Raw genomic sequence first — 24,994 nt, 5'->3', positions numbered from 1 at the left:
TGGTTTTGGTTTGGGATTTTTCGGTTTGGGTTTGGGACTTTTTCGGTTTGGTTTGGGATTTTCGGGAATTTTTTCCAGCCCTACCATGTAAGTGACCAAATAAAAAATAGAAAAATTAAAAACCACATGCCATTGACTAAGTAATTAATTGACACAATTTAAAATATAATACCACAAAAAATTTGGAATATGTGCAAATTTGTTTCTTGTAAAAAGAATTCAAAACAAAACCATATATATAAATATTTTGGCATATTATCGCAACAACATGAGTGATATGGTGGTTAAGGTGTTAAGGAGTCAAATGGGAGGGGTTTGAATCCCTCTATGCTCAAAATTGAGACTTTTCAGAAATTTTCAAGTATTTTTGGATTTCATATCGCGATATTTTGACGAAAACTCATTGGATACCCAATAAAATATCAGTAACTCAAAAAAACGAAAATATCGGCGATATTTTGCCGATATTTTCAATATTTTGGTCCTTGATTGGAACACATTTCATGTTTAATGATTGACACAACACTTGTTTTCTTTCTATTGGCACACTTGCGAAGATTCTTTGGAGAGGAAGATGTCATGCAATATATCTTTATAAAGGAAGGAGCAAAGAACCAACAGAAGACAAGGGGGAAAAGAAGATGGAGAAAAGAGAGAAGAAGAAGAAAATAAAGAAAAAGAACAACTCCAACAAATAGCCATCCTCCTTTCTTATTACCTTCTTATTCTTCTTTTACATATTGTTAGGGCTTTAAGCCATCTTTCATTGTATTTGTAAGTCTCTCATATATAGTGAAATACAATGAAAGAAAACCCCAGTGGATGTAGTCGATTTGATGAACCACTTAAATCTTGTGTTGTTCATACATTTATATTTTGAAGATCATTGCACCAAACTATAAAAAATATCCATTTATGTCCCTTGAGAATGATGTACAAAAAGTGAGACAAATCCCAGAAAAATACATGAGACCTTACCCAACAAATCTCTCCACCAAACTCCATCCATCAAAAGAAAGATATCCTAAAACTAGAAATTCGTCCAGCCTATTTGGCAGACCAAAACACCACCATCCATAGATTATATCATAGTACTTTATTCATGAGAGTTGTTTGTATATCTCTCTACCATGATATATCCAAATTTCAGAAAACTCCAAGGTGTGATCGTCCAATATGTTTGAAACACCAACTCATGTCTCTAATCCCGCAGAAAACTGGACAGCCATGTTATGAGTACCAAAACCCTATTTTTCGTAGCTCCGATCGAAATACTTCCTTCACAAAAGTTGTTACTTATCATCGCCTCTATAACATATCCAAAAACCACGACAATCCAATCTATGTGCTGACTTGTACCCTAGTTTGAAACGCTGATGTTCGGTTAAGCTAGCAGTGGTTATTGAGGGAAATGAATAGAAGGAGCAAAAAGATGATAAAAATACATTAAAAAGGTAAAGTGTTGTGTGGAAGGAAAATGAGAGTTGGGTGAAAGAAATTGATCAAGGTTGTGAGTGGGAATATGAGGAAAGGGAGATAAGAAGAAGTAGAAGTGGTGGACTAAAATAAAAATAATAGATGATGTTTGGAAAGAGAAAAGCTAGAGACATGATTTCATGCCTTGTGGCCTTTGAGACATATATTTCACTCTAACGATTTTCTTCTATAACATGGATGTCTATTTTTTCTAATAAAAACAGGTTGCCCAACCAAGATGGACGAGACGATGGAAAAATATATAGAGTGGTCAAAGCTAGGGATGGGCACGGGCTAGGGATGGGCACGGGCCGGGCCCAATTTTGGAGGAACCGGACCTTATTCGTTTTAAACAGTAACGGGACGGGCCGGTTCGGGTAGAGAGATTTTGAGTTTTGGAATTGAACTTAACCTGACCCATTATTTACTGGACCCGCCCCACCCCGCCCCACGGGTCCAACTCTTTTTTTTTTTTTTTAATATAATTTATAAATTGAGATGGAAGCTGAAGTGCCAAACGATCGTAAGCCGCCCGCCGTTTCCCCAAGCGGTGGGACAGTCGTAAGCCGAAGGGTCCGTTGGCCTAACAACTCTGCAGAACAAAAAAAAATCCAAAATTGGTCCAAAAATCAACCAGGGTTTTCCAATCCTTCGCTCTAGGGCAACGAAAATCAAAGCAATTACAAAACCCTATTGCTTTTAGATCCGGGTTTTTCAATGAATCAAAAGCAATAGGGTTTTTCAATCTCGTAATTTCCCAAAGCAATCAAAATACACAGAAAATATATTAAGATTAAGAAAAGGGTAAACGGGACTTACACACCAGCAGCAGAAGGAAAAGGGAGATTAGAGGGAATCGAACCACCATGGAAGTCCTTGAGTGTCATGGTCTCACTCTCTTCTTCGACATTTTTCTCTCCCCCTCCTCTCTCTCTCTACTTTCTCTCTCAAGATCTTCCCTTTGATTCAAGTGCTCACTTGTGTTTAGTGTTTAACTTGTGAGGATATTCAAGGGCTAAAGTTTGCCTTGAATATAAAATAATGAATCTTGTATATGTCAGGTGTAGGGTGTAGGTCTTGAGTATACGATTGGTTGATTATTAAAATAATGAAATCTTGTATATGTTAGGTGTAAGGTGCAGGGCTTGAATATACAATTAGGCGTCGGGAGAAGTGCCTGTTTAATAAAGTGAAAACTGAGAGTTAATTACAAAAATTGGGTTTAAGGAATGAACGGGAGTTAACTCATATTCTAACGTACTCGGAGCCAAGTGATATAAGCATGGTATGGGACGTACAAGTTTGGGTGCCTTAGATATGTGTTAACGGGATTAGAAGGGAGTGAGTACATTCATGTATCTCATTGCATACATTTTATGTATTTGCAAAAGCTACTCATTTCAATTATTATTTTAGTTGGTACTTTTTGTTATGAATTATTTTTGTAAACTAATATATTATTTCCGTGGCGTATTCAATAAATTATATGTGGTAAACTCATGTTTTATCATGTAAGATTTGTTATATGTTGTACGGTGTAATCGTTATAATTTTATTTAATTTTTCCACCATATCTTGGTTATAGAATTTTTTTTTTCTATAGCTAAGATATGGCTCACACTCTAACTCGTGAATAGTCTTTATTGGCGGGTCAGGGCGTGACAATTTTAATGTCTACATTTAGGCAATTAATTTTTTTATAATATATATTTCGCTAACAATTTTGTATGTTCTTTATTTAGGTACATTAATACATTTGAATATTTCGGTATATCCATCGGTACAAATATATAGGTATATTGATTCAATATAATACATTTCGGTCAATATAATGCATTTTGTTACGTACATTTTGGTACACATATTTGAGTATTGACTTTTAGGTACATTAATTCAATATATTATATTTCGATACATACATTTAGATACGTACATTTTGATACATACATTTCGGTATTGACATTTAGGTACATACATTTCAGTATTGACATTTAGGTACATACATTTCGGTATTGGCATTTAGGTACGTATATTTCGGTACATACATTTCAATATTGACATTTCGGTACGTACATTTTGGTACATACGTTTCGGTATTGACATTTAGATACATTAATTCAATATAATACATTTATGTACATACATTTAAATTCATTATAATATATTTCGGTACAATCATGTAGGTACAAATATTTCAATACAAAAAAGTCAATTTTATATATTTTGGCACATTCATTTCTGTACACTTATGTATTTATATATTTTTGTATCACAAATTTCTTTTAATATTTTCTCATTTACGTTCATTTATAATTAAAAAAAAACTAAATATGTGCATATTAATAAAATTAAAATTTAAGGTGGAGAGATTAAATAAAAATACACATTGAATGTAAATTTTGATAAAAGTACACTTTAAGGGATGAATTGAATATGTAATCTAGCACCAGGTTTTTTTTAAATTTTAATCTTTTGCAATGACTAATGTTCAAAAACCCCTTTAACTTATCCTTATACATGGGTTACATGTCATGTCTTACAAGTCTTTGTTAATCCAATCATATATTTAAGGCTGAATCTCATCCAACCCACCATATGTTACACTCTATATGTATTTTATTCTATCATTTAGTATGGTCCATTTCAATAGTCACCTTACAAGATTTTTTTTTTTCCGACACCTTGACCATCTCCAAAGATATCAAACTTTAAACATATATTTAGATTCAATTGCTTATGAGGCACTTTGATTTTTTTTTTTTTTTAAATTTTGTTCTTCACTTGATATGTCAAATCTAAACTATTATTTATTTATTTTTATAATTGTAATAAGTATTTTTGAAACAAAAAAAATTATAATAAAAATGGTAAAAGCATTGATTAATTACTAAAAATATATTTGAAGTTGCTAACAAGTTTGATAGCAACCACCTTTGATGTCAATCCACGTCATGCCATGTAGGAATTAGCATTTCGGTGGAAAACACTAAAGCTGTTTTCTTTAACTGTTATTGCGAATGTGGACTTTTTTTACTTTTCCTTTGAAAATGCTCTTACAAGACAGATGATTAACGATATTGTACGGCTATAGATTGTAAATAGAGAAACTTTCATGTTCATATGAGTACTGATCCTCTGTGTCCAACTTCAAAGCTTGAGATCCGACAAGCCAGATGTGTCATCAAGGCCCTTTTTGTTGTAGTAAACAAAGAAATCCCTCACAGTTGTCTCCCTGTACGTTGGAGGATTGTCTAATAACTCTTTGATTGGTCCATAGAGTTTTGTCAACCCGTAGCATCCCTGTACAGAAGAAGCTCGCAACAGATATCCTTGGGCCATCACAGTTTGCCAGTACCTTGTGTCGTATGCTCTTAAATCTATCATTTCATATGAGCTAAATCAAAAAATTAAAAAAATTCAATTTTAAAACCCAAACTGGAATCTAAATCGAAACAAATTTAACACAAGAAAAATTATACAATTTAGAGAGGCAAAAAATACGGACAAATAAGAAACGGTATACATAGTATATTATAATTGAACAAAATGTTATCGTGTTATTATGACTTGATATTGGGGATCGAGGGAATTTTGGACTAAACCACACCTCCCCCGATCCCCAATATCCGACTCCAGTGGTTGATGAAAAATTCTAGGAACCTCGGTTATGCCCACATCAACGAGGCCTTTAACTCCTTCTTTGGTGTCATCAAAAGCCTCTACCTCACTTTTCTGGTCGTAATTTGTTTTGGTAGCTACCATCTTTGTGTGTGACTAGATTTGATTCAGATAACTAGTTTGTTGATGCAAGTGGCGTGAGGATATCATTTTATAATAGTCGAAGTTGAACGAATAGTGATATTTATTAGGATAATATTAGGGAGACCAAATTTTTAAACCAAATTTACAAATTAAATTATGTGTCACCAATAGGAAATAAGCACGTTAATCAACATTTAAGTAATAATTCAATTATCAATCACCACGTCATTTTATTTGCCAATTTGGTTTTGCATATTTCCTATAATATTTTTGTTTATTTTTCATTACAAATGAATTTTTCATAGTTTTGAATTTGCTGAATTTTTTACAAAGAAGATCTATGAATGATGAATTAAAATATTAGATTGTTCAAATCCTTGAAAACAATTATCAAATGAGAAGAAAAGAAATTGTGTCTAAGTGTGTGTATACAAATATTTGTATCACATTACAGCTAGTCCATTCTATAGCTTTGCCTACCCTCTCCTCTTAGTGTAAATAATATCATTTAATTCAAAAAAAAATAATATATATATATATATATGTATATACGTATCCTCGATCCTGATCCTTATTAATTAGATATGAATTAACGAAAAAAAAAAGCATGAGGTTCAAGAAAATACTTGATTCACAAGAAAAATCTGCTTTTGTGGAAAACACAGCAAAGATAAGTCATGAAATTTTTTATTCGAGAACTGTTATTTGCACTCCAAAAATCTCATTTAAAACTCCTCACAAATGTATTTTTCTTTTCAAATATAGAAAGTTTAAAGTCCAAAATAAAAAATATAGAGTGCTAATGACAATTCCTTTTTATCCAACCACAATATATACACATAGAACAATTATGCATTTTGACCAAAAAAAAAAAAGAGAGAGAGAATTGAATAACCCATTTATAACTTCTCTTGAGCAGCCTCAATTCCACTACAGAAACCATTTGTTCATTGCCGTTTCTACTCCTCTGGGTTTAAATTCAAACCTTGAAATAAGACAAGGCAGATGTTCCGTCAAGGCCTTTTTTTACTGAAATCGGAATAATAGTCCTTTATAGTGATCTCCTAATACTTTGGAGGATTTTCATTTTTTTTTTTGGAGAAAGGGTAAATATATTACCAACAAAGAAATATTACACATAAAGGGCCCAAATACACACAGTGAACAAAAGGAAAAACGGACCCTTAAAACACACATTACAAAGCCCAAAGAAAGCTTTAGAACCCAGCACAAACACACCACACAACAGAAGAAACCCTAAACCACACCAGCTACTGTAGCAGTTCTTCCTGCCATCGAAACTTCCCACAACGAGTCGAAGCCATCTCCACCACAAGGACCTGCCATCACACCATCTCGAGTCCTAGAGTTGAAGAAGAAAAAAGCCGCTCCATCCTCCACGAACCACCAAAACGATAGCCGCCATAGAACAAGGGAAGCCCGCGGGAAGAAAGATCCCACGAACGATAGCGCCAATAAGGACGAACACTGGGAAGAACCTACAAGGGCCAACAAAGGTTATGGTGCGAACACCCGAGCCAAAGCTCTACACCCTCCTATAGAAAATCGACAAATCACGATTAAACTGGCGGAATCGAAATTAGGATTGGTGGAAAGAAAATGGAGCCAAGTGATGACGATGGTATAGGGGAAATGACCAAATGAGATGGAGGAAATGGGTGAACGAGATTTGAGGCTCAAGATGATGAAAATTGAGGCAAAAAAAGTACTAGGAAGATAAGATTGTGGGAATATCTAGATGGAAACGGGGTTGGGGTTATTGCAAAAAACAGTCGGAGAAAGAAAAAGAAAAAAGACAAAGGGAAGTCAAGGGACTGCCACCGGCCTTGCCATGGCAAGAGCTGGCGGCAACGCAGAAAATTGAAAACAAAGTCACTCACACTGCTGGTGAGAAAGGCTCTAACTAGACGAGAGAAAATTTTCCCTTTAGAGGATTTTCTTCTAATAATAACTCCTTGATCGGTCCATAGTGTCTTGCATATGATTACAAGCAATCTATCACCTAAACTAGGAAACCCAAAATGAATTAAAGGAAATATTATACAAGTTAACACTCCCCTTCAAGTTGGTGCATATATGTCACACATGCCCAACTTGTCCAAAAACATTGAAAACTTGTCGCTAGAACCGGCCTTTGTAAGTATATCTGCCACTTGATCATCAGTCCTAATCGGAGAAAATTCAATTACTTTTCCTTCCAATTTTTCTTTAATGAAGAACCTATCAACCTCCACATGCTTAGTCCTATCATATTGTACCGGATTATGAGCAATATCCCTTGCAGCTTTGTTGTCACAGAATAACTTCATTGACTGACTATGGTTAACCCCAAATCCTATAATAGAAACTTAAGCCACAAGAGTTCACAAATACCAAGAGCCATGCCTCTATATTCTGCTTCTGCACTCAACCGAGCTACTACATTCTGCTTTTTACTTCTTCATGTTACTAGATTGCCTCTAACAAAGGTGAAGTATCCTGATGTCGATTATTGGTCATCTACCAAACCCGCCCAGTCGACGTCGGTATATCCTTCAATCCTGAAATGCTCATTCTTCTTAAACAAAATTCCTTTTCCTGGACTCCCCTTCAAATAACATAATATTCTCATAACTGTACCCATATGTTGTTCTCCGGAATCATGCATATATTGACTGACCACACTCAGGGCATGAGCAAGATCATGTCTTGTATGTGACAAATACATCAATGCCCAAACTAACCTCTAATATCTTCCTTTGTCTACCGGTACGTGATTCTGGTCAATACTCAACTTTGTTCCTTCAACCAACGGAGTTGTTACAGGTTTACATGTTGACATCCTAGTATCCTTTAACAAATTAATAATATACTTTCTTTAGGACAAAAATATTGCAGACTTGCTTCTTGATACCTCAATTCCAGGAAAGTACTTCAAAGATCCAAGATCTTTCATTTCAAACTCCGCGGACAAATACTTATTTAGCACCTATTGTTCAACTGGGTCATTTCCTGTAACCACCAAGTCGTCTACATATACAATGAGTGTTGTAATCTTCTTATTCTTCCGTTTCAAGAACAAAGTGTAATCCTAATTGCATTGTCTATACCCGAACGCGTTCATTGATTTAGTGAACCTGTTGAACCATGCTCTTGGTGACTACTTCAAGCCATACAGTGACTTCTTTAGCTTACATACCTTATCCTTGTTCATGTTCGTTCTGGTACATCCCGATGGAAGCTTCATATAAATTTCTTCAGTTAAATCTCCATGTAGGAATGCATTTTTGACATCGAACTGTTGAAGTGGCCAGTCTAGGTTGGCTACTAGGGATAATAGAACTCGAGCGGTACTGATCTTAGCTACTAGCGCGAAGGTGTCCATGTAATCTATGCCATATTTATGAGTGTACCCTTTTGCCACTAGTCTTGCTTTAAATCGATCAACCACTCAATCGGCTTTGTATTTCACTGTATAGACCCATTTATATCCTACAGGTTTCTTGCCCACTGGCAAGTCTGATAGTTCCCATGTAGCATTCTTCTTCAGCGATCTTAGTTCCTCATTCATCGCTTCTTTCCATCTAGGATCGGCTAAGGCTTCCTGCACACTATTATGAATATATATAGTAGGCAATTGATTTACAAATGACTTATTTGATTCAGACAGGTGACAGGTGGACACATAGTTGTTTAATGGTGTTTGGGCCCAAAATATTGGTTTGGGCCAAGCTTGGAGTTGTTCTTGGCCTAGTAGTTTGATTCTATAATCATCGTGGGACGTCTGGTTGTTATGGGCCGTCCAGTTGAGAATAGCCAAGTCCTAGAGTAAGACGAATTGATGGGGTAAGCCGAGTCCTGGTACAATAGGGAGTCTTAATAGGATAAGGATGTTGAGATTCGAGAAGTGAATGTGGCCTGATAAAGAAGTTGGTTCAAAGTTTTAATGGATGAAGGGTTGGCCGAGACCTAGTTGGATTAGGTTGAGGAGTCCTAATCTGAGTATAGTTTTAGTTCGGCTATGAAGAGGTTGGCTATTATAAATAGAGAAGGGGATGCATCATTCCAGGCTCCCCTCCAATTCAACACAAAACTGCCCTGCACAAACTCTCTCATTTTCCCCTTTCTCACCAACACATTTTCAATTTGGATAAACAAGGCAACCAGTGACATCTTCAGTTTGGATAAACAGCACTGCATCGAGGCCGACTGGTTATCCATTCAAGTCTCAGCCAAGAAGGATTTTCAAGTTCTTATTGGCAGAGGTCATCTTATTAGCCTTCTTGGCGAAGTGAGGTGTTACAGATTATTGGGCTCGACACATTGAACGCTGAGTTATTTTATGATTGAATACTCATAAGTAGGTTTTAGAGTTCGGCATTCCGACGACCGAATCACATTTACAATTAAGACATATATCTATTTTAAGTACCTGTGCCAATATAGTCTGGTGTCGATTCGGTGTGCTTATACTCTTACGAATATAATCACTGCGACCGAATCCGACGCTGACGATTTGTGAACTTCACAGAACTAGCAACCTTGTCTTCAGGCTCTAGAACCCAAAAAGCCTAGACGTGTTCCTTCCTCGGTTGCAATCGCAGGATCAAGAAGTCAACAGCGCGTCTAACGCCACACAACACATTTTACTCCCCGAGTTCAACCGACGAGTTGGCACGCCCCGCACACAACCGAATAACATAGTTAGCTCATTAGTTACTCGGCCTGCAAGCCACGTAGGCTTGGTAGTTTTTAAAGTCAACAAATGGGTACTTCACTATCGAGTTATGGATTGGTACACTAATTGAATATTTAGTTTTACACTTAGGGTTTGTCTCATAAGTGGATTTAGGGATACCTCAATTAATTCTTTATGGGAGACTACAGAGCGGTGGTCTATTTGGCGTAGAAGATAATTGGTTATGAGAATTATTAAGGGACAAGTCAGCATTTACTGTTTCTTTTGCAACCGTGGGATCTAGCTGCGAGGGAGTCATGTTATCCATCATCTCAAGTTCGGCAGGAAGCTGTTGTGCAGCAACAACCTGCTTGGAACTAGGCTATTGTGCAGTTAGTGTCTCATAGGCGGTCGGCTGTTGTGCCATGGCCTGCTACTCGGCGGCAAGCTACTGTGCAATCGGAATATGTTGTTCGGTGATGAGTGGCTGCACAGTAGCTTGCTATTTGGTTCTATAATCGAACAAACAAACTTCCTCACCTTGAAACTCCCCCTGAAGTAAGGACTCAGAAGAACCAAAAAACATCTATGTTTCATGAAAAGTGACATCGGGAGTGATAATCATTTTCTTGGTTAGAGGGTGATAGCAACGATAGCCCTTCTGAGTAGTAGCATACCCCAGAAACACACATCGAATAGCTTAAGGTTCGAGTTTGCTTTGCCGTTGGGGGGAGTGCACGTGGACAAAAGCCACGCATCCAAGGACTCGAAGGGGGAAGTTGGGAACCGGTAGGCAATTGAGCAGAGACATAAGTGTCTGAAATGGTGTCTGAAACTTGAGAGTACGAGAGGAAAGCCGATTAATAACGTAGGCAGTGAATGTGAGTGCCTCACCCTAATAATGCAAGGGAGATCGTGCCTCAAGAAGATATGCACAAACCATTTCTAACAAATGTCGATTCTTTCGTTCAGCCATCCCATTCTGCTGAGGGGTATACGGACATGTAGTTTAATGAACAATACCTTGCATATCAAAGAAAGAACGGAGCTCGGTATTAACATACTCGCCTCTATTATCACTACGAACCATCTGAATGTTCATATTATATTGGACCGAAACCATTTTGTGAAATTTTTGAAAGGCCATACTAACTTCACTTTTTTATTTTAACAAAGTAACCCAAGTCATTCTCGTACAATCATTAATAAAGTTGACAAACCAATGAACTCCACCAAGAGATGGGATTTTTGAAGGGCCCCAAACATCCGAGTGCACAATCATAAAAGGAACAGAACTCTTATTTAAACTTGGAGTAAAAGAAGTTCAATGGCTCTTAGCCATTTCACACACATCACACTTAAGCTGAGAAACATCGTTTTTCACAAACAAACTAGGAAATAACTTATGCAAATAACCAAACGAAGCATGGCTAAGGTGACGGTGCCACATCCATACATCTAAGACTTTATTATTCTTTGTTGGAGTCCCATTCACTGACAGTGCTTGAGTAAGCAATCCCGAGCTACTGGAATTCAACTCGAGAAAATACAGCTTCCCTTATCTAATACCATAACTAATCGTCTTTTGCATCCGGATGTCCTTAAATACACAAAAATAAGGCCAAAAAAACCACCAAACAGTGCAAGGTAAGGGTATTTAGGCAACCGACAATAAATTATAAATTAAGTAGGGAACCACAAGGACAATATCAAGTCTCATGGTATCAAAAAGGAAAATAGTGCCTTCCCCAAGAATTGGGGCGGTATCACCGTTAACAGTATTAACCTCGATGTGGGTGGAGTTTTTTAGTGAGGAAATGTGATTAATTATTTGATTATTTGATAAAGTCAAATCACGAACCAAGCCCCAAATAAAGTCGTGGTTCTTTCGTCAATTAACCAAGTCTACAATCAAGAACAAATCAAGCCTCAACAAGACTTGGAGAGCCTATAAATACGATGCTCCAAGACAAAGAAAAACCCACACTGAGAAATTCATCACACCCAGACACTCAAACTCTCAAGCCCCAAACACTCTCAAACACTTAGAAAAATCAAAAAGTTCTCTACATTCTTCATCACACCTATGAAGAACCACCAAGCACCCTTACACGTGCTGGTTCCTCCATCACCACAAGCCAAAACCTTGAGGCATTCCTTCCTTCAAGGTCAAGTCATCGTGACCCTCGGATCAACAACACATACAGTTTGCATCGCCTGAGATCGAACCAGAGGATTCAAACATTGTAAGTTTGTAACATTAAACTTTACATTAATGCAATCATTATTTTGTACATGTATTCTTGTTTGATTTGTCACCAGGAATTTTGCGTTTACATTTTTTTCAAAGGAGATTACAGGTTGTGAAGTTGGAAAAAATTAAGCAACATATTTGAAGAAAGTCACTGAATTTGCACGTTTTGATAAAAAGGTATGACAATTGTTTTTCACATGAGTACATAGTGTTTTTGGGTTACAATTCAGAGTTCAAGACATATAATATTTGACACTTCAGGATCCAAAGTTTGATCCCAATAACTTCAATCAATTCTTCAAGTTGGTTCGCTGGTGGAAAACTTTATTTGACTGCACTATGGTTCAATAACCATTACAGCTGTCATTGATATACAACTCATTAATGAACCACTTAATTAATTACATTTCTCTTTACAAATCGATCAACCTAAATTATTACAATCAAAACAACCAATATATATATATATATATATATATATATATGCCAAAAGAGTAATGTTCACACCATACAGGTAATATTATAATTTATTACGGTTGCTCATAGCAAGAGTCCGACCACCAAACACATTCAAACCAAAGTGCCAATCCCCAGGAGAGCCGTGTCGCAGTGTCGAGGACCCTCCCCGCAGGTGGAAATCTTCGCCCAAACAAGTTGTTTTTTGTGAACCTTCTTTTATGTAATTGGAAAATATTTTGAATTTGATGTATGGAATTTACTATTTTTCTTTGTTATTTGAAAATTTGTGTGGTTTTCAATAGATATAAATATGAGAAAAGTTCAACAAACAAACAAAGAATTGTCAATTTTTTTTTCCCTTGTCCTATCTGATTCTGTACCAAACACAGTATAAATAATACAGTCATTAGTCCGATACTGCACCAAACGCCCGACTAATTTAGTCAGTACTATCCGATGGCAATTTATCCTATCTGATAAAAATAGTCAATACAGTTCGAGCTGCTAAACGAGGCCTAAAATTTTATCTATTTTCTTTCCATCTTCTCTGCCGTTGGTCAATCTAATAATTATTTTTCAATGGCTGGTCATTAGGGACAGCAACCCAGTTTTTGTGACATTTTAAGTAGTTAAATAAAACAATCTTCTGTGAAAAAGACCTTTATTTTCATATGCTACAATTGACAAATCTTAGTGTTACTAAGGAAAATCAATAGGACAATTGTGTGCTACTTTGTGGTGTGCTTTTAATCCTATCAAGTATATCAGTTATCTGGCTCAGGTTTGCTTTCCAATTTAGGGTTTGATCAATCGTATCCAGTAGACTAAATAAGCAGGATTAGAGACCATATAGTAATGGTTATAAGAAGAAGTGATGGTTTTGTGTCCTATGTGTTCAGGAGAAGATTTCCTCCAGCGGGGAGGGTCCTCGACACCTCGGCACAACTCTCATGGGCATTGGCACGTTGGTTTGAATTTGTTTGGTGGTCGGGGTCTTGCTAGTTCGCCCGCTGCAAAAACAAAACATAGTTAGTTCTGAAATGTGCCTTTGTAGGGCCTTAGGTATAAGCCTTGAGGCTCACAATCAAAACTAACTAAGCGCCTAGGCGTGCCACTACTATCTCATTATAGTAGATGTAGAACAAGTGTGTTTAAGTCGGTTTCTTGCGCCCCAAGTTACTTGGATTTCTTGTTATCAAAGGATTGTCATGGTTGGGTTAAATCCATATTAAGTTCTTTCTTGCCTTGAGATCAATGACTTTCAGTTATGGTTTTGTATGCTTGAAGGAAGGGTGTCCAGAACCCCTGAAGTCATTTGTTTAGTTCTGGATTGGTTTTAGATGCAAGAAGATCCGTAAAGATAACCAGATCCGAACACAGATTGAACTCTCAAAGTAGAACACAAGTTGAAATAACTTGAATACATGCTGGACAATATGTTAAATGACAGATCTACTAGTTTAGAAAACAAACAAAGAGCTCCGGGCAAGATTTCACCTTGTCCAGCAAGGTTGAACTTCTTGCAAATGCTTCTCTTTGAGTTTACAAAGGTTGTGCTTGAAAAGTAATGGATGGTAAACAAGTTTACACAAGGGAATCGATACTACGGGAGTAGCAGAGCTTTAAACTAAAGAAAGATGAACTTTCTGGGTAGGCAATACCTAAAAGATCGGAGATCTAGGCTGTTTACAGCTTTGGTTTGTAAATCTGGCTTGAAAGCAGAGTTTGTAAGTTTGTTTGTTTGATTGGTTGAGTGTCTTTGTCCTTGGGGCCACTTCCTTCTTTTATAGGCAACTTAGCCCGACTGCAATGGTTGTGCTCTTACCCGAAAGCACTCGGAAGGCAGTGAGTCATCACCTCTTTTTTACTTAAGTGCCACTGGAAAGTGTTTTTTGGCTGATAGTGGGCTAGTCTCCATCACTTGTCATTTTCATAGGCAAGCAAGTGGCTTGTTTGTGGTTGTGAAGGCTTCACTTCATCCTTGGGCTTTATGTTAGGCTCCAGATGAATCCGTTTTTATTTAACATCGTTGGGCCCTTCCTCAATTTCGCCCAAAGTTCAAATATTAACCCAAACAGTGCCCTCTTTAATCATTGTTAAGTTTTGCAACTCAAGACGCTAATAATGATTAAATCGGCGTTGCATACTCTTCTTGGGTCTTGCACTAATTAAAACAGTCGGTTGCTTTTTGAAACCTTTGCGCTAACCCATGGATTTTTTCATTAAGCATCCACTCACTATATATTCCTCACTTTACTTCTTGGCTAATATCTCAACAACTCTAAACCTTCAAATTTTCAGAGTTTCCTAGATTCTGCAACCTTTAATTTCTCAATGGTGCCCAAAATTCTTCGAGCCCAGTTCGCTTTATAAGTCTGGCCTTCATCACCCTCAGGTTGTCCTGCACAACAAGCTTTCCTTTAAGGAGAGGGAAGCACACTCCCTAGGTCCTGCTTGGACTTCTCATGTCCTAGTTGCTGTGGAAGATAATATGCCCAAGGAGAAACAATTCATTTTGAACCTAATCCCATTGAAGTTGGGTTTTTCTTCCTTCAAATGGTCAAACCACCGTCGTGGATCCCTTTGCAGTTCCTGCCTCTTTAATCACTTGATCATCATAGGTGTATGCTTTGGGATCAACATCAAAAATTATGGGATGACCACCATCAACCCGAGCCTTCCCCTGCTCAAATGTCAAAGTATCCATCAGCTTCTCGCTGATCCAAAGGTCAGGTTCAACCATGAAATCAGCAATTCCACCTCAGTCTCTGCCTTCCAATTTTTCCATTCCACAGAGAGACTTCGGTGCATCCATTCCACAGAGAGGTTTCGTGGATCTCATTGTATTGGAGGAGCTAAGTAGACTTTTCACTATTATGTAGGCAGATCATTCTAGGATAGTAACCTTTAGCAAAAGATGTAAACCTTTATGAGCTAATTCTCATGTAACTTCATCATTTAATGAAATGAAAATTTTTTCTTCAATTTACTTTAACTTGTACCTCCATTTTTGCAACTCAATCGTGATAAAGATACAAATTGACTTTTGGATGCCTTAAAATGCTTTAAACTTCTTCGATGTAACAATCCTTAATATCCCATAAGGTTGGGTAGTATTTTTTCATAAACTTGGCATTAACTGGATGTTTCTGCAAATTTCCCTCTAAATCGGTCAAGTAATAACCCCCTTTATCCAAAGCTTAGTGAATGATGAAAGGACATTCCCAAGTCGGACTCCATTTCCCAAAACCTCTTACTTGTGCTCCCAAAGGCAATATTGCCTTCCATACTAGATCTCATTCTTTGAAGGACTTCACCTTCTTGTTATAGGCTCGGGCAACGGCTCTCTTTCCTTATTGAATCTTGTTTAGAGTTTCAATTCGGGCTACATCTAAGTCTTCAATTCCTTGACACATAGCTTGAATGTACTCATTACTATGTAACCCGAACTGATTCTGAATTCTAACAAAACTTACATTAATCTTCATGGGAAGCACAACGTCTTTCCCAAAGGTTAGAGCATAAGGAGTAGTTCCAATTCCTACCCTCTTGGAAGTCCTATAAGCCCATAAAGTGTCTCCCAACCTCTCGTGCCACTTTTCTAGGTTATCGGCCACCATCCTTTTGATAACGTTTACCAAAACCTTGTTGCTAGCTTCAGCTTAACCATTCGATTGAGGGTAGAAAGGACTAAATCGAATCATCTTTATCTTGAACTTATTTGCAAATTCCTCAACCTCTTTTGAAATAAAAGATGGCCCGTGGTTAGTAACAAAGGTCTCGGGTGCCTCATATATGTGCAAGATCTTTGTTTCAATGAACTTCTTGACGGCTGTCGAGGTGATGCTCTTCACAGCTGAGGCTTCTATCCACTTAGTGAAGTAATTTGTTGCCACTATTATGAATGTATGCCATTTGCTGAAAACTGGGTAAATCTGCCTGATGAAATCCATTGCCCATCCTTTAAAAGGCCAAGGCTTGACCACTGGGTTCAAGGGTACTGAGGGCACATGTTAGAGAGGTCTTTTTCTATGCCTTTGACATTCCTCACAACCTCGGGCATAGGATTTGCAGTCTTTTTCTATGTCGGGCCATAAATAACCATACCTCCTAAGCAACAACCTCATCTTGGTTCTAGCTTGATGAGCCCCACATATTCCTTCATGTACTTCGGCCATTACTCTCATGGATTTTTCTTGGCCTAAGCATTTTAACAATAAACCATCTGGAGTTTTCCTTAGCAGGTTTTCTTCCCACATGACATACTTGGTTGCTTGTTGCCTATTCTTCTTGCTAGTGGGGAAATAATGGTTTTTTAAGTACTGAGTGATGGATGATCTCCAATCTTCTGTCTTAAGCTCCTTAGTCATTACATCTAGGCTAAATCCTCTATCAAAGATAGAGGGGAGATTCCTCTTTTGCACTTCCACTTCAACTTCGAATTTTCTTTCTTGGATTTGTGTTCCATAAGCTAATTGCGCCATTTCATTAGCCATTGCATTTGATTCCCTAGGGATATGGCTGACTGATATTTTAGTGCCCCAATAACTCAATAATTGTGTGGTTGCCAAGTAATAATCAGCTATGGTAATGTGTCTGCACTTGTATTCTCCATTTAATTGATTAATCACCAACTCTGAATCGCTAAACACCTCAACCTCAGTTGCCCCCAACTCCATTAGGATTTCTAGACCAATTATCAACACCTCATATTCTGCCCGATTGTTGGTAGTTTCTTGATAGTCCAAGAGGAACGAATAATAATAATGAATTCCTTTAGGGTAAACGATAACAATACCGGCTCCAACAGCATTCTGAGTGCACGAACCATCAAAATATAGTCTCCAATGAGTAACCCAAAGGCTGGTTATTCTTTTTATCTTTCGCTGGATCCATTCTTCCCTGCTCGAGAATATCTTGTTTGGTGGGATCCACATACTGGCCACTTCCAAAGTCCCTGGGATGTTAACAATCTCATCTGGAAAGTCTTGATGGTCGGCCAAGAAATCCGTTATTGCTTGTCCTTTGACCGCCCTTTGAGGCACATATTGAAAGCTGAACTCTAATAATGTCAAATCCATTTCTCAATCCTCCCTGTTAGCATTGGTTTTGACAGCATGTATTTAATCACATATGTTTTGGCGATGATGTGAATATGACAAGGCAACATGTAATGCCTTAGATTGTTGGCAGTGAAGTACAAGGCTAGGCACAATCTTTCCACCAGGTAAGGATTCTACTGAGGTAATATATTGCTTGCTCCTTCCCACCTTCATTATTTTGAGCTAGTAAGCTTCTCATTGACTTCTCCGAGGCAGAAATGTAAAGTTTCAAAGGCTTTCCCCTTTGAGGTGGCATAAGTACTGGTAGAGAAGCCAAGTAAGCTTTTATACCGTCAAAAGCCTCTTGATACAATGGTCCCTACTCAATTTCTTCTTTCTCCTTTAATCTTAAAAAAGAAGTCAGTGGCTGAATCTTGCCCGCTAGGTTGGCAATGAATCTCCTCAAGAAGTTAATTTTACCCAACAACCTTTGAAGTTGTACTTTGTTGGTAGGCGGAGGTGTCTCCATTATTGTGCTTTGAAATGGCTTCTATGGATATGTCAGCCATGGGCATGGGATATTCATTTTTAGGCGTAGCACCATTAATGTTTCTATAGTCAACACAACACTGTATTGCTTTTGTTATGGCTTTTAATACAGGCACAATGTTGGCCAGCCACTCTACATATTTGGCAGGCTTAATAAATCCAGCCTTCACTAGCCTCTCAATTTATTCTTTGCCATTTTCTTTGATTTCTTTTGACATCTTTTGTGGCGCTTGCTTGACAGGTTTATATCCCTCCTTGATAGGCATTTTGTGTTCCACCAAGGTTGAATCTAAACCTGGCATCTCCATATAGTGCCAAGCAAAACAATACTTATATTCATGTAGAAGGCTGACAATTCTTGCCCGATCATCAATCTCTAACAAACCACTGATCTGTATGGGCCTTGGATCCTCTACAGTCCCCAAATTGATGGTCTCCAAAGGATCTTGTACCTCTGGTGGTGGTTCGTCTAGTTCTGCGCACAAAAATTCAACCAACTTCGAACTCTCGAGCAAGTCTTCTGGCCCACGTAGGTCATATATACACTCAGCCATTTGTATGGTTGCTTTCAATTCTCTCCCAAAAAAAACTCTTTTTCCTCTTTATTTTGGTTGCTCAAAGTTTCTTGCTGCCATTCCTCATCTTCTCTTGTCGAGCTTTCCCATTCTTGCTTCTTCTTTCTCCCATACACCAACAATATTTTGATTAAGAACCTGACTACAATGACTTAGTCCTTCCTCTGTTGTTCTGACATTACTGGTGTTGGGGTGTTGGGACAATGTGGGGTCTGTCCCACTCATTCTTTGTGAGGAACAGTCCTTGTTCCAGAAGCTTTTGGGCCATCACCTTAGTCGAGAGGCCGTTCTCATCAGTTCCTGAACACTGGAAAATCCCAATGCTAGGATTATAGAAATTAGCTTATGCTACATTGGCTATGGGAAAAAATGGTCGTGACCCGTCCTCCACCATTTCTCAAAATCCTGGTTCTGTAGCCCTCTTCCCGTGGTAAACTGCCACTTATTGGTATAGGGTAGAGGGTACAAAAAGGCTCTAGTAGATCTAATCTCTTCCAAGTAAGGCTCCACAAGTAGAGGTACAATCCACCACGAAAAAAGCCAACATGATATGCTTGGACCCAAAATCTACCTCCAAAGGTAATATTCCATAGGTCCTTGTGATGGCTCCAAAAAAGCTGGACACCGTTAAGTGTGTAGGGATAAGATCTTCTTCACCTCTACATACCCTCTTCATCTACTTGTATGGCAACACAATAACTGTAGCCCCTCCATCAATCAAAACCCTCTTGAATGGTACTCCCTCCAGATGAGCAATTAGATATATAGGTTTGAGATGGCTGGCCGTGGTCATATTTGGACAGCTAAATACCATCTTGTCTGAATAGACTCTCTCGGGCTTTCTTTTAGAGGTCTCAGGTAACTCCATTATGCCCGATTCTCCTTCCCTTACTTCTTCGACACTAACATGCGCCATCATTGGTTCTGTTGCCAAATAATCACCCTCCATCGTGGTGGGCTGATCAGGCTCGGCACAGAACATGGCTGATAAAACATATGTCATGTTTACGTGGAAGTTGCTGGGTCCAGGTAGCTCATCATTCTTGCCCCCAATATGGCTTAGAAATTCGTCCAACTAGACTTGTGCTTCTTCCGGTAGCATCAATTCGGACAACCTTTCCTCCTGAGCCATACCAAAGTTTGGCATTTGTTCTAAAATCTCACAAAGAGTATCCACCAGCAACAGCGAAAGTATTCTTCCCTCATGTGAGATGGTTCCAAAAAAAAATTGGCTTTGAGCCATCCTTAAGATCCGGTACTTCCCAAGATGGGGGTTTTATGGCACATGGTCTCCCTCGCCTTCGATCTTGTTATTGGCTCTCTCTACTTTTTTCCTGCTTTTCCAGTGAAGTTGGTTACTGCCTCCACAAGGTACCTTCTCAAACTTCACATTCTCAAAAGTTTCAAACATAGTAAGGATTTTCAAGGAGTTTATGTGGGCCTTGTGTTGCCTTTGGACCCTCCTAATCATAGAGGGTCTCATTTCTTTCACAGGCTTCCCATCTTTCCCAACCACATACCACTTCCGCCGGAGTCAGGCAAGATTCTTCTTTGTGACTGGATTCACGGTTCTCTCCCTTCTTCTGACGTCTCCCCGGCCATAACTTGGCTATGGAGGTCTTATGTCCACCCACCTTGGTGTCTTGGCCTCTTTGTCTTTGACTTCTTCAGAGACTTCATGGTTTCTTAAAACCTCTTACAGCCCTTTGGGTTAAGAATCTCCTCCCAATCTTTGGAAAACATTCATGGATGTTGTTTCTCCTTCGGCTGCCTGCATCACACATATGCAGGCCTCTAGCTCTTCTTTCTCTCTTCTTTTGATCAGCTCCTGATTAATAATTGCTCTTGACGCTGGCACATCCAGTTCGCATTCACGCTAGCATTTACTGCACATTACCACTCCTTTTACTATAGCTGCTTTGGGCCTTTCAGACAACTTGATAGCCTCTTTGTGAGCCTGTCAGCTGGTCACCTTTCAACCTTTACTTCCTAAGTGGTTTTTCCCTTCCCTTTGTCTGCCCAAGTTAAGTTGATCATGTTAATTGGGGCCTCGAGGAAATGGTCTATGTCAATCATCATGTTAGCCATGAGTTTCTCTAGCAACAGCTTTCCTTTGACAATGAGATCTTGTATCCAGTCTCTAAACTGGACACAATTGGCTATGGAGTGGTTGAATGTGCAATGCAACTTGCAATACTTTTTCCCTATCATCTCTTCTGGTTTGGGCAGCTTCTTGGTGCTGTCGGGCACAATTACTCTTGCCCGCACCAATTCTTCGTAGATCTCAGCTGCCTTGGTCAAATCAAATGAGTAGCTCTGATATTTGGGAGGCTTCATAGGGACAAATCCCTCATCGTTCATTACCACATTCTGGTCTTTAACCGGCTAGGCCAATCCTTTCACTATTAAAGGTTTAAAAAGAGTAGTCATCTCTGCAACGCACATCTCTATTCCTTCTCTTCCATGGCCCTCAACCTGCTCTAGCTCAACTCCTTCAAATTCTACGTGGTGAATTGTAGCTTTGTTTTTATAGAAAGGATGAGCCTTGGAAGAATGCTTCAATTGATGTTCCTCTAGCAACAACTTCTCATATTTTGTGGCGGTGATTACCAACTCTTGCAATTCATTAAATTGCACATCATAAAATTTCTTCCTTAGTGGCAATCTCAACACCCTTTGAGCAATGGATATGAGCTGTGCATGGTTAATGGGGAACTAACACCTCATATGTGTCCTTCTAAACCTCATCATGAAGTCCTCCGTGGACTCATGCTCATACTGCTTCACCTCTTCGAGCCCCACCCTATAGAACTGCTCGTGGAAAGCCATCTCCATTTGCCCCTAATTTGCAATAGAATTAGGGGGTAACAGAGAGTACCATTGGGAAGCTAGACCGATCAATGAGTTCCCAAACAATCTCAACTTATAATTGGGATTGTCCTCAAATGTCACACAATGGTTGGAGAACTTGAAAATGTGATCCCTCGAGGACACACTACCATCTTCCCCGCTAAATGTTGAGAATGCGGGCATCTTGAAGTTCAGGGGAAACGGGTTTTGTTTATCAATGTGCTCAAGGTAAGGCTTCTGGTAAGTGACTCTGAACAGCGGGCGAGCCTATGGTTGGGCGTTTTAGACCACCATCCTCCTTAACTCAGCCATCTCCTCTTTGAGTTGCTGGTTAATAATATTGTCAAGTGGGGTATAAAGAGGTTCCCACTTCGGGCTAAGATTGTTGCCCCAGGTAATCTCTTTTCTTGGTTAGGGCCTCCTCCATTTAGTCCCTCCTCCCTGACTGGCCAATGGTGGTGGCCTGTAAGGGGGAGGTTTATCCACAATGGTGGGCTCACTCTTCCCACTGGACTCTCCAATTATATAGGGTATCCCATACCTCTTCCTATCTTGCCCGTCTTGCCCCCTACTATATAGTGAGAATAATAAGAGGTCGGGAAACTCTACTTCCGAGATCTGCTCCACTACTGGCTGATAGACTTCAAATCCTTCTTTCGTCTTTCCCCTATACTTTTCTTCCCCCAGTAAAGAAAATAGGGGAACAACTGATTCTTTCTCAGGGCACGGTTCTTTCAACACATCCTCATAATCACCCCTCGAGGTAGAAAACTCCAGATCCAACCTTCTTTGTAAACTCCCTGTTAAGGAGCAAAGTCTGCTGACTTCTCCCCTGGTCTCCAGTGACATTTTCTCCATACGTCTCAAAACTTGCACCATAGTAGCTTACAGGTCTTCGTTAATGATTTTTCCTCCTGACTTCTCAGATGAAGTCGAGCTTTCTGGAATGGCTGATCTTTGTAAGGAAGGGAGATCTTCTGGTCGATCCATTATGTTTGATCTAAGTAAATCTTAGGGTGGCCCGTATTTTGTACTCCACCTGAAAGTCTGCTCACCGGGGAGGGTCCTCGGCACCTCGGCACAGTTCCCCTGGGGATTGGCACGTTGGTTTGAGTGTGTTTGGTGGTCGGGCTCTTGCTAGTTCGTCTGCTACAAGAACAAGACATAGTTCTGAAATGTGCCTTTGTGGGGCCTTAGGTATAGGTCTTGAGGCTTATAATCAAAACTAACTAAGTGCTTAGGAGTGCCACTACTATCTCATTATAGTAGATGTAGAACAAGTGTGTTTAAGTCAGTTTCTTGTGCCTCAAGTTACTTAGACTTCTTGTTATCAAAGGATTATCATGGATGGGTTAAGTCCATATTAAGTTCTTTCTTGCCTTGAGATCAATGACTTTCAGTTATGGTTTTGTATGCTTGAAGGAAGGGTGTCCATAACCTCTTAAGTCATTTGTTTAGTTCTAGATTGGTTTTAGATGCAAGAAGATCCATAAAGATAACCAGATATGAGCACAAATGGAACTCTCAAAGTAGAACACAAGTTGAAATGACTTGAATACATGTTGGACAATATGCTAAATGATAGATCTACTAGTTTAGAAAACAAACAAAGAGCTCTGGGCAAGATTTCACCTTGTCCAGCAAGGTTGAACTTCTTGCAAACGCTTCCCTTTGAGTTTACAAAGGTTGTATGCTTGAAAAGTAATGGATGGTAAACAAGTTTACACAAGAGAATCGATACTACGGGAGTAGCAAAGCTTTTAACTAAAGAAAGATGAACTTTCTGGGTAGGTGATGCATAAAAGATCGGAGATCTGGGCTGTTTACAGCTTTGTTTTGCAAATCTGGCTTGAGAGCAGAGTTTGTAAGTTTGTTTGTTTGTTTGATTGGTTGAGTATCTTTGTCCCTGGAATCACTTCCTTCTTTTATAGGCAGCTTAGCACGACTGCAATGGTTGTGCTCTTGCCCGAAAGCACTCGGAAGGTAGTGAGTCATCACCTCTTTTTTACTTAAGTGCCACTGGAAAGTGCTTTTTGGTTGATAGTATGTTAGTCTCCATCACTTGTCACTTCCATAGGCAAGCAAGTGGCTTGTTTGTGATTGTGAAGGCTTCACTTCATCCTTGGGCTTTATGTTGGGCTCCAGATGAATCCCTTTTTATTTAACATCCTTGGGCCCTTCCTCAATTTGGCACAAAGTTCAAATATTAACCCAAACACCATGTCTAGTTTATTTGATTTGAGTTTCTTAATGATCTAATTGGCGAGGAAGCAAAAGATTGTCATATATGTTATGGGGTTGTTAATTTCCTCTGGATAAAAATCATTGGCATAAAAATGGTTTAGGACCGATCCCATCATTTTGGATAAGTGGTTAGTTGAGCTGAGTGTCAGTTGTAGGGGTGGGTTCAAAAAACCGAAAACCGAAAAAAACCGAAAACCAAACTGAACTGAAACCGAAAAAACCCGAACCGAACGAAAAAACCGAACCGAACCGAATTCTTTTGGTTCGGTTCGGTTTTAGTGATCTAGAAACCGAACCAAACCGAACCGAACCGAATTAATTAAATTAATTTTTTTATTTAATTATTTGTTTTGGGTATTATTTTCTAAACCCAATTTGTAAGTTAAAATGTGCTAACCCAATGTGTTGCCAAACTTTAAGCTCAAAATATTAAAAAAAAGGCCTATAAAAACTCTAAACCCCAACCTATTATTTCTCCCCCATATAAGGTTCCGGAACCAAACCTCTTCCCGAAGTACCTACATCCATCTCCATAGCACTGTCTACTTCTACGCCAACTTTCTTTTCCAAATCTACTCTCATATAACATGTAACATAATCCATAAACATTTATTTCGGGTAGATTACTTGGGTAATTTGTGATGGAAAAGAATCCAACACACACTAAATAAATCCACCCACGCATTACCTTTACTAATCAAGTTGTCAACATGCAGTTACAAGCAAACAACACTGATCTTTGAACAACATCATACAATTTAACTTTTCTAAGTCATTTGTACGATTTTTGTGTGATTTTTGTGTTGTGAGGTTATTAGTTTGGACTTTGAAAGACTTGATTGATGATTTTAGTTCAACTTTAAATGTTTATTTCATTGTCTTTGATTCTAGTTAGAATGTTTATGTTATGATTGTGTTGGATATGTTAAAATTTAAAATTTCAATGTTTTTCATTTTTTGAAAAAAAATAAAAACAAAAAACCGAAACCAAACCGGAAAAAACCGAACCGAAAAAAAACCGAACCGAAAAAAACCGAAAAAAAATTGAACCGAACCAAACCGAACCGAAATTTCGGTTTGGTTTCGGTTTTGGCAAAAAACCGAA

The 24,994-nt window shown here is 38.6% G+C and overlaps 2 protein-coding genes across 2 annotated transcripts in view; one reads left to right on the top strand and one right to left on the bottom strand.

Annotated features, from left to right (window-relative positions):
- Positions 1 to 15,189: 15,189 nt before the first annotated feature.
- LOC126621683 (uncharacterized) lies at positions 15,190 to 17,710 on the bottom strand. Its single transcript, XM_050290219.1, has 2 exons — positions 16,737 to 17,710; positions 15,190 to 15,346 (listed from the first exon to the last, which is right to left on the bottom strand). The coding sequence occupies exons 1-2, from the start codon at positions 17,708 to 17,710 to the stop codon at positions 15,190 to 15,192; spliced, it is 1,131 nt and encodes a 376-aa protein (XP_050146176.1).
- Positions 17,711 to 21,582: 3,872 nt separating this feature from the next.
- LOC126623834 (uncharacterized) overlaps positions 21,583 to 24,994 on the top strand; it is a 43,950-nt gene continuing 40,538 nt past the window's right edge. The window contains exon 1 of the mRNA XM_050292821.1: positions 21,583 to 21,587. The gene's annotated coding sequence lies outside the window, so the exon portion shown is untranslated. The remainder of the gene's footprint in view (positions 21,588 to 24,994) is intronic.

Source organism: Malus sylvestris, chromosome 5 (genome assembly GCF_916048215.2).
Source record: "Malus sylvestris chromosome 5, drMalSylv7.2, whole genome shotgun sequence".
Lineage (NCBI taxonomy): Eukaryota > Viridiplantae > Streptophyta > Magnoliopsida > Rosales > Rosaceae > Malus > Malus sylvestris.
Note: the sequence above shows the minus strand (reverse complement) of the source record. Positions and strands in the feature narration are given on the sequence as shown.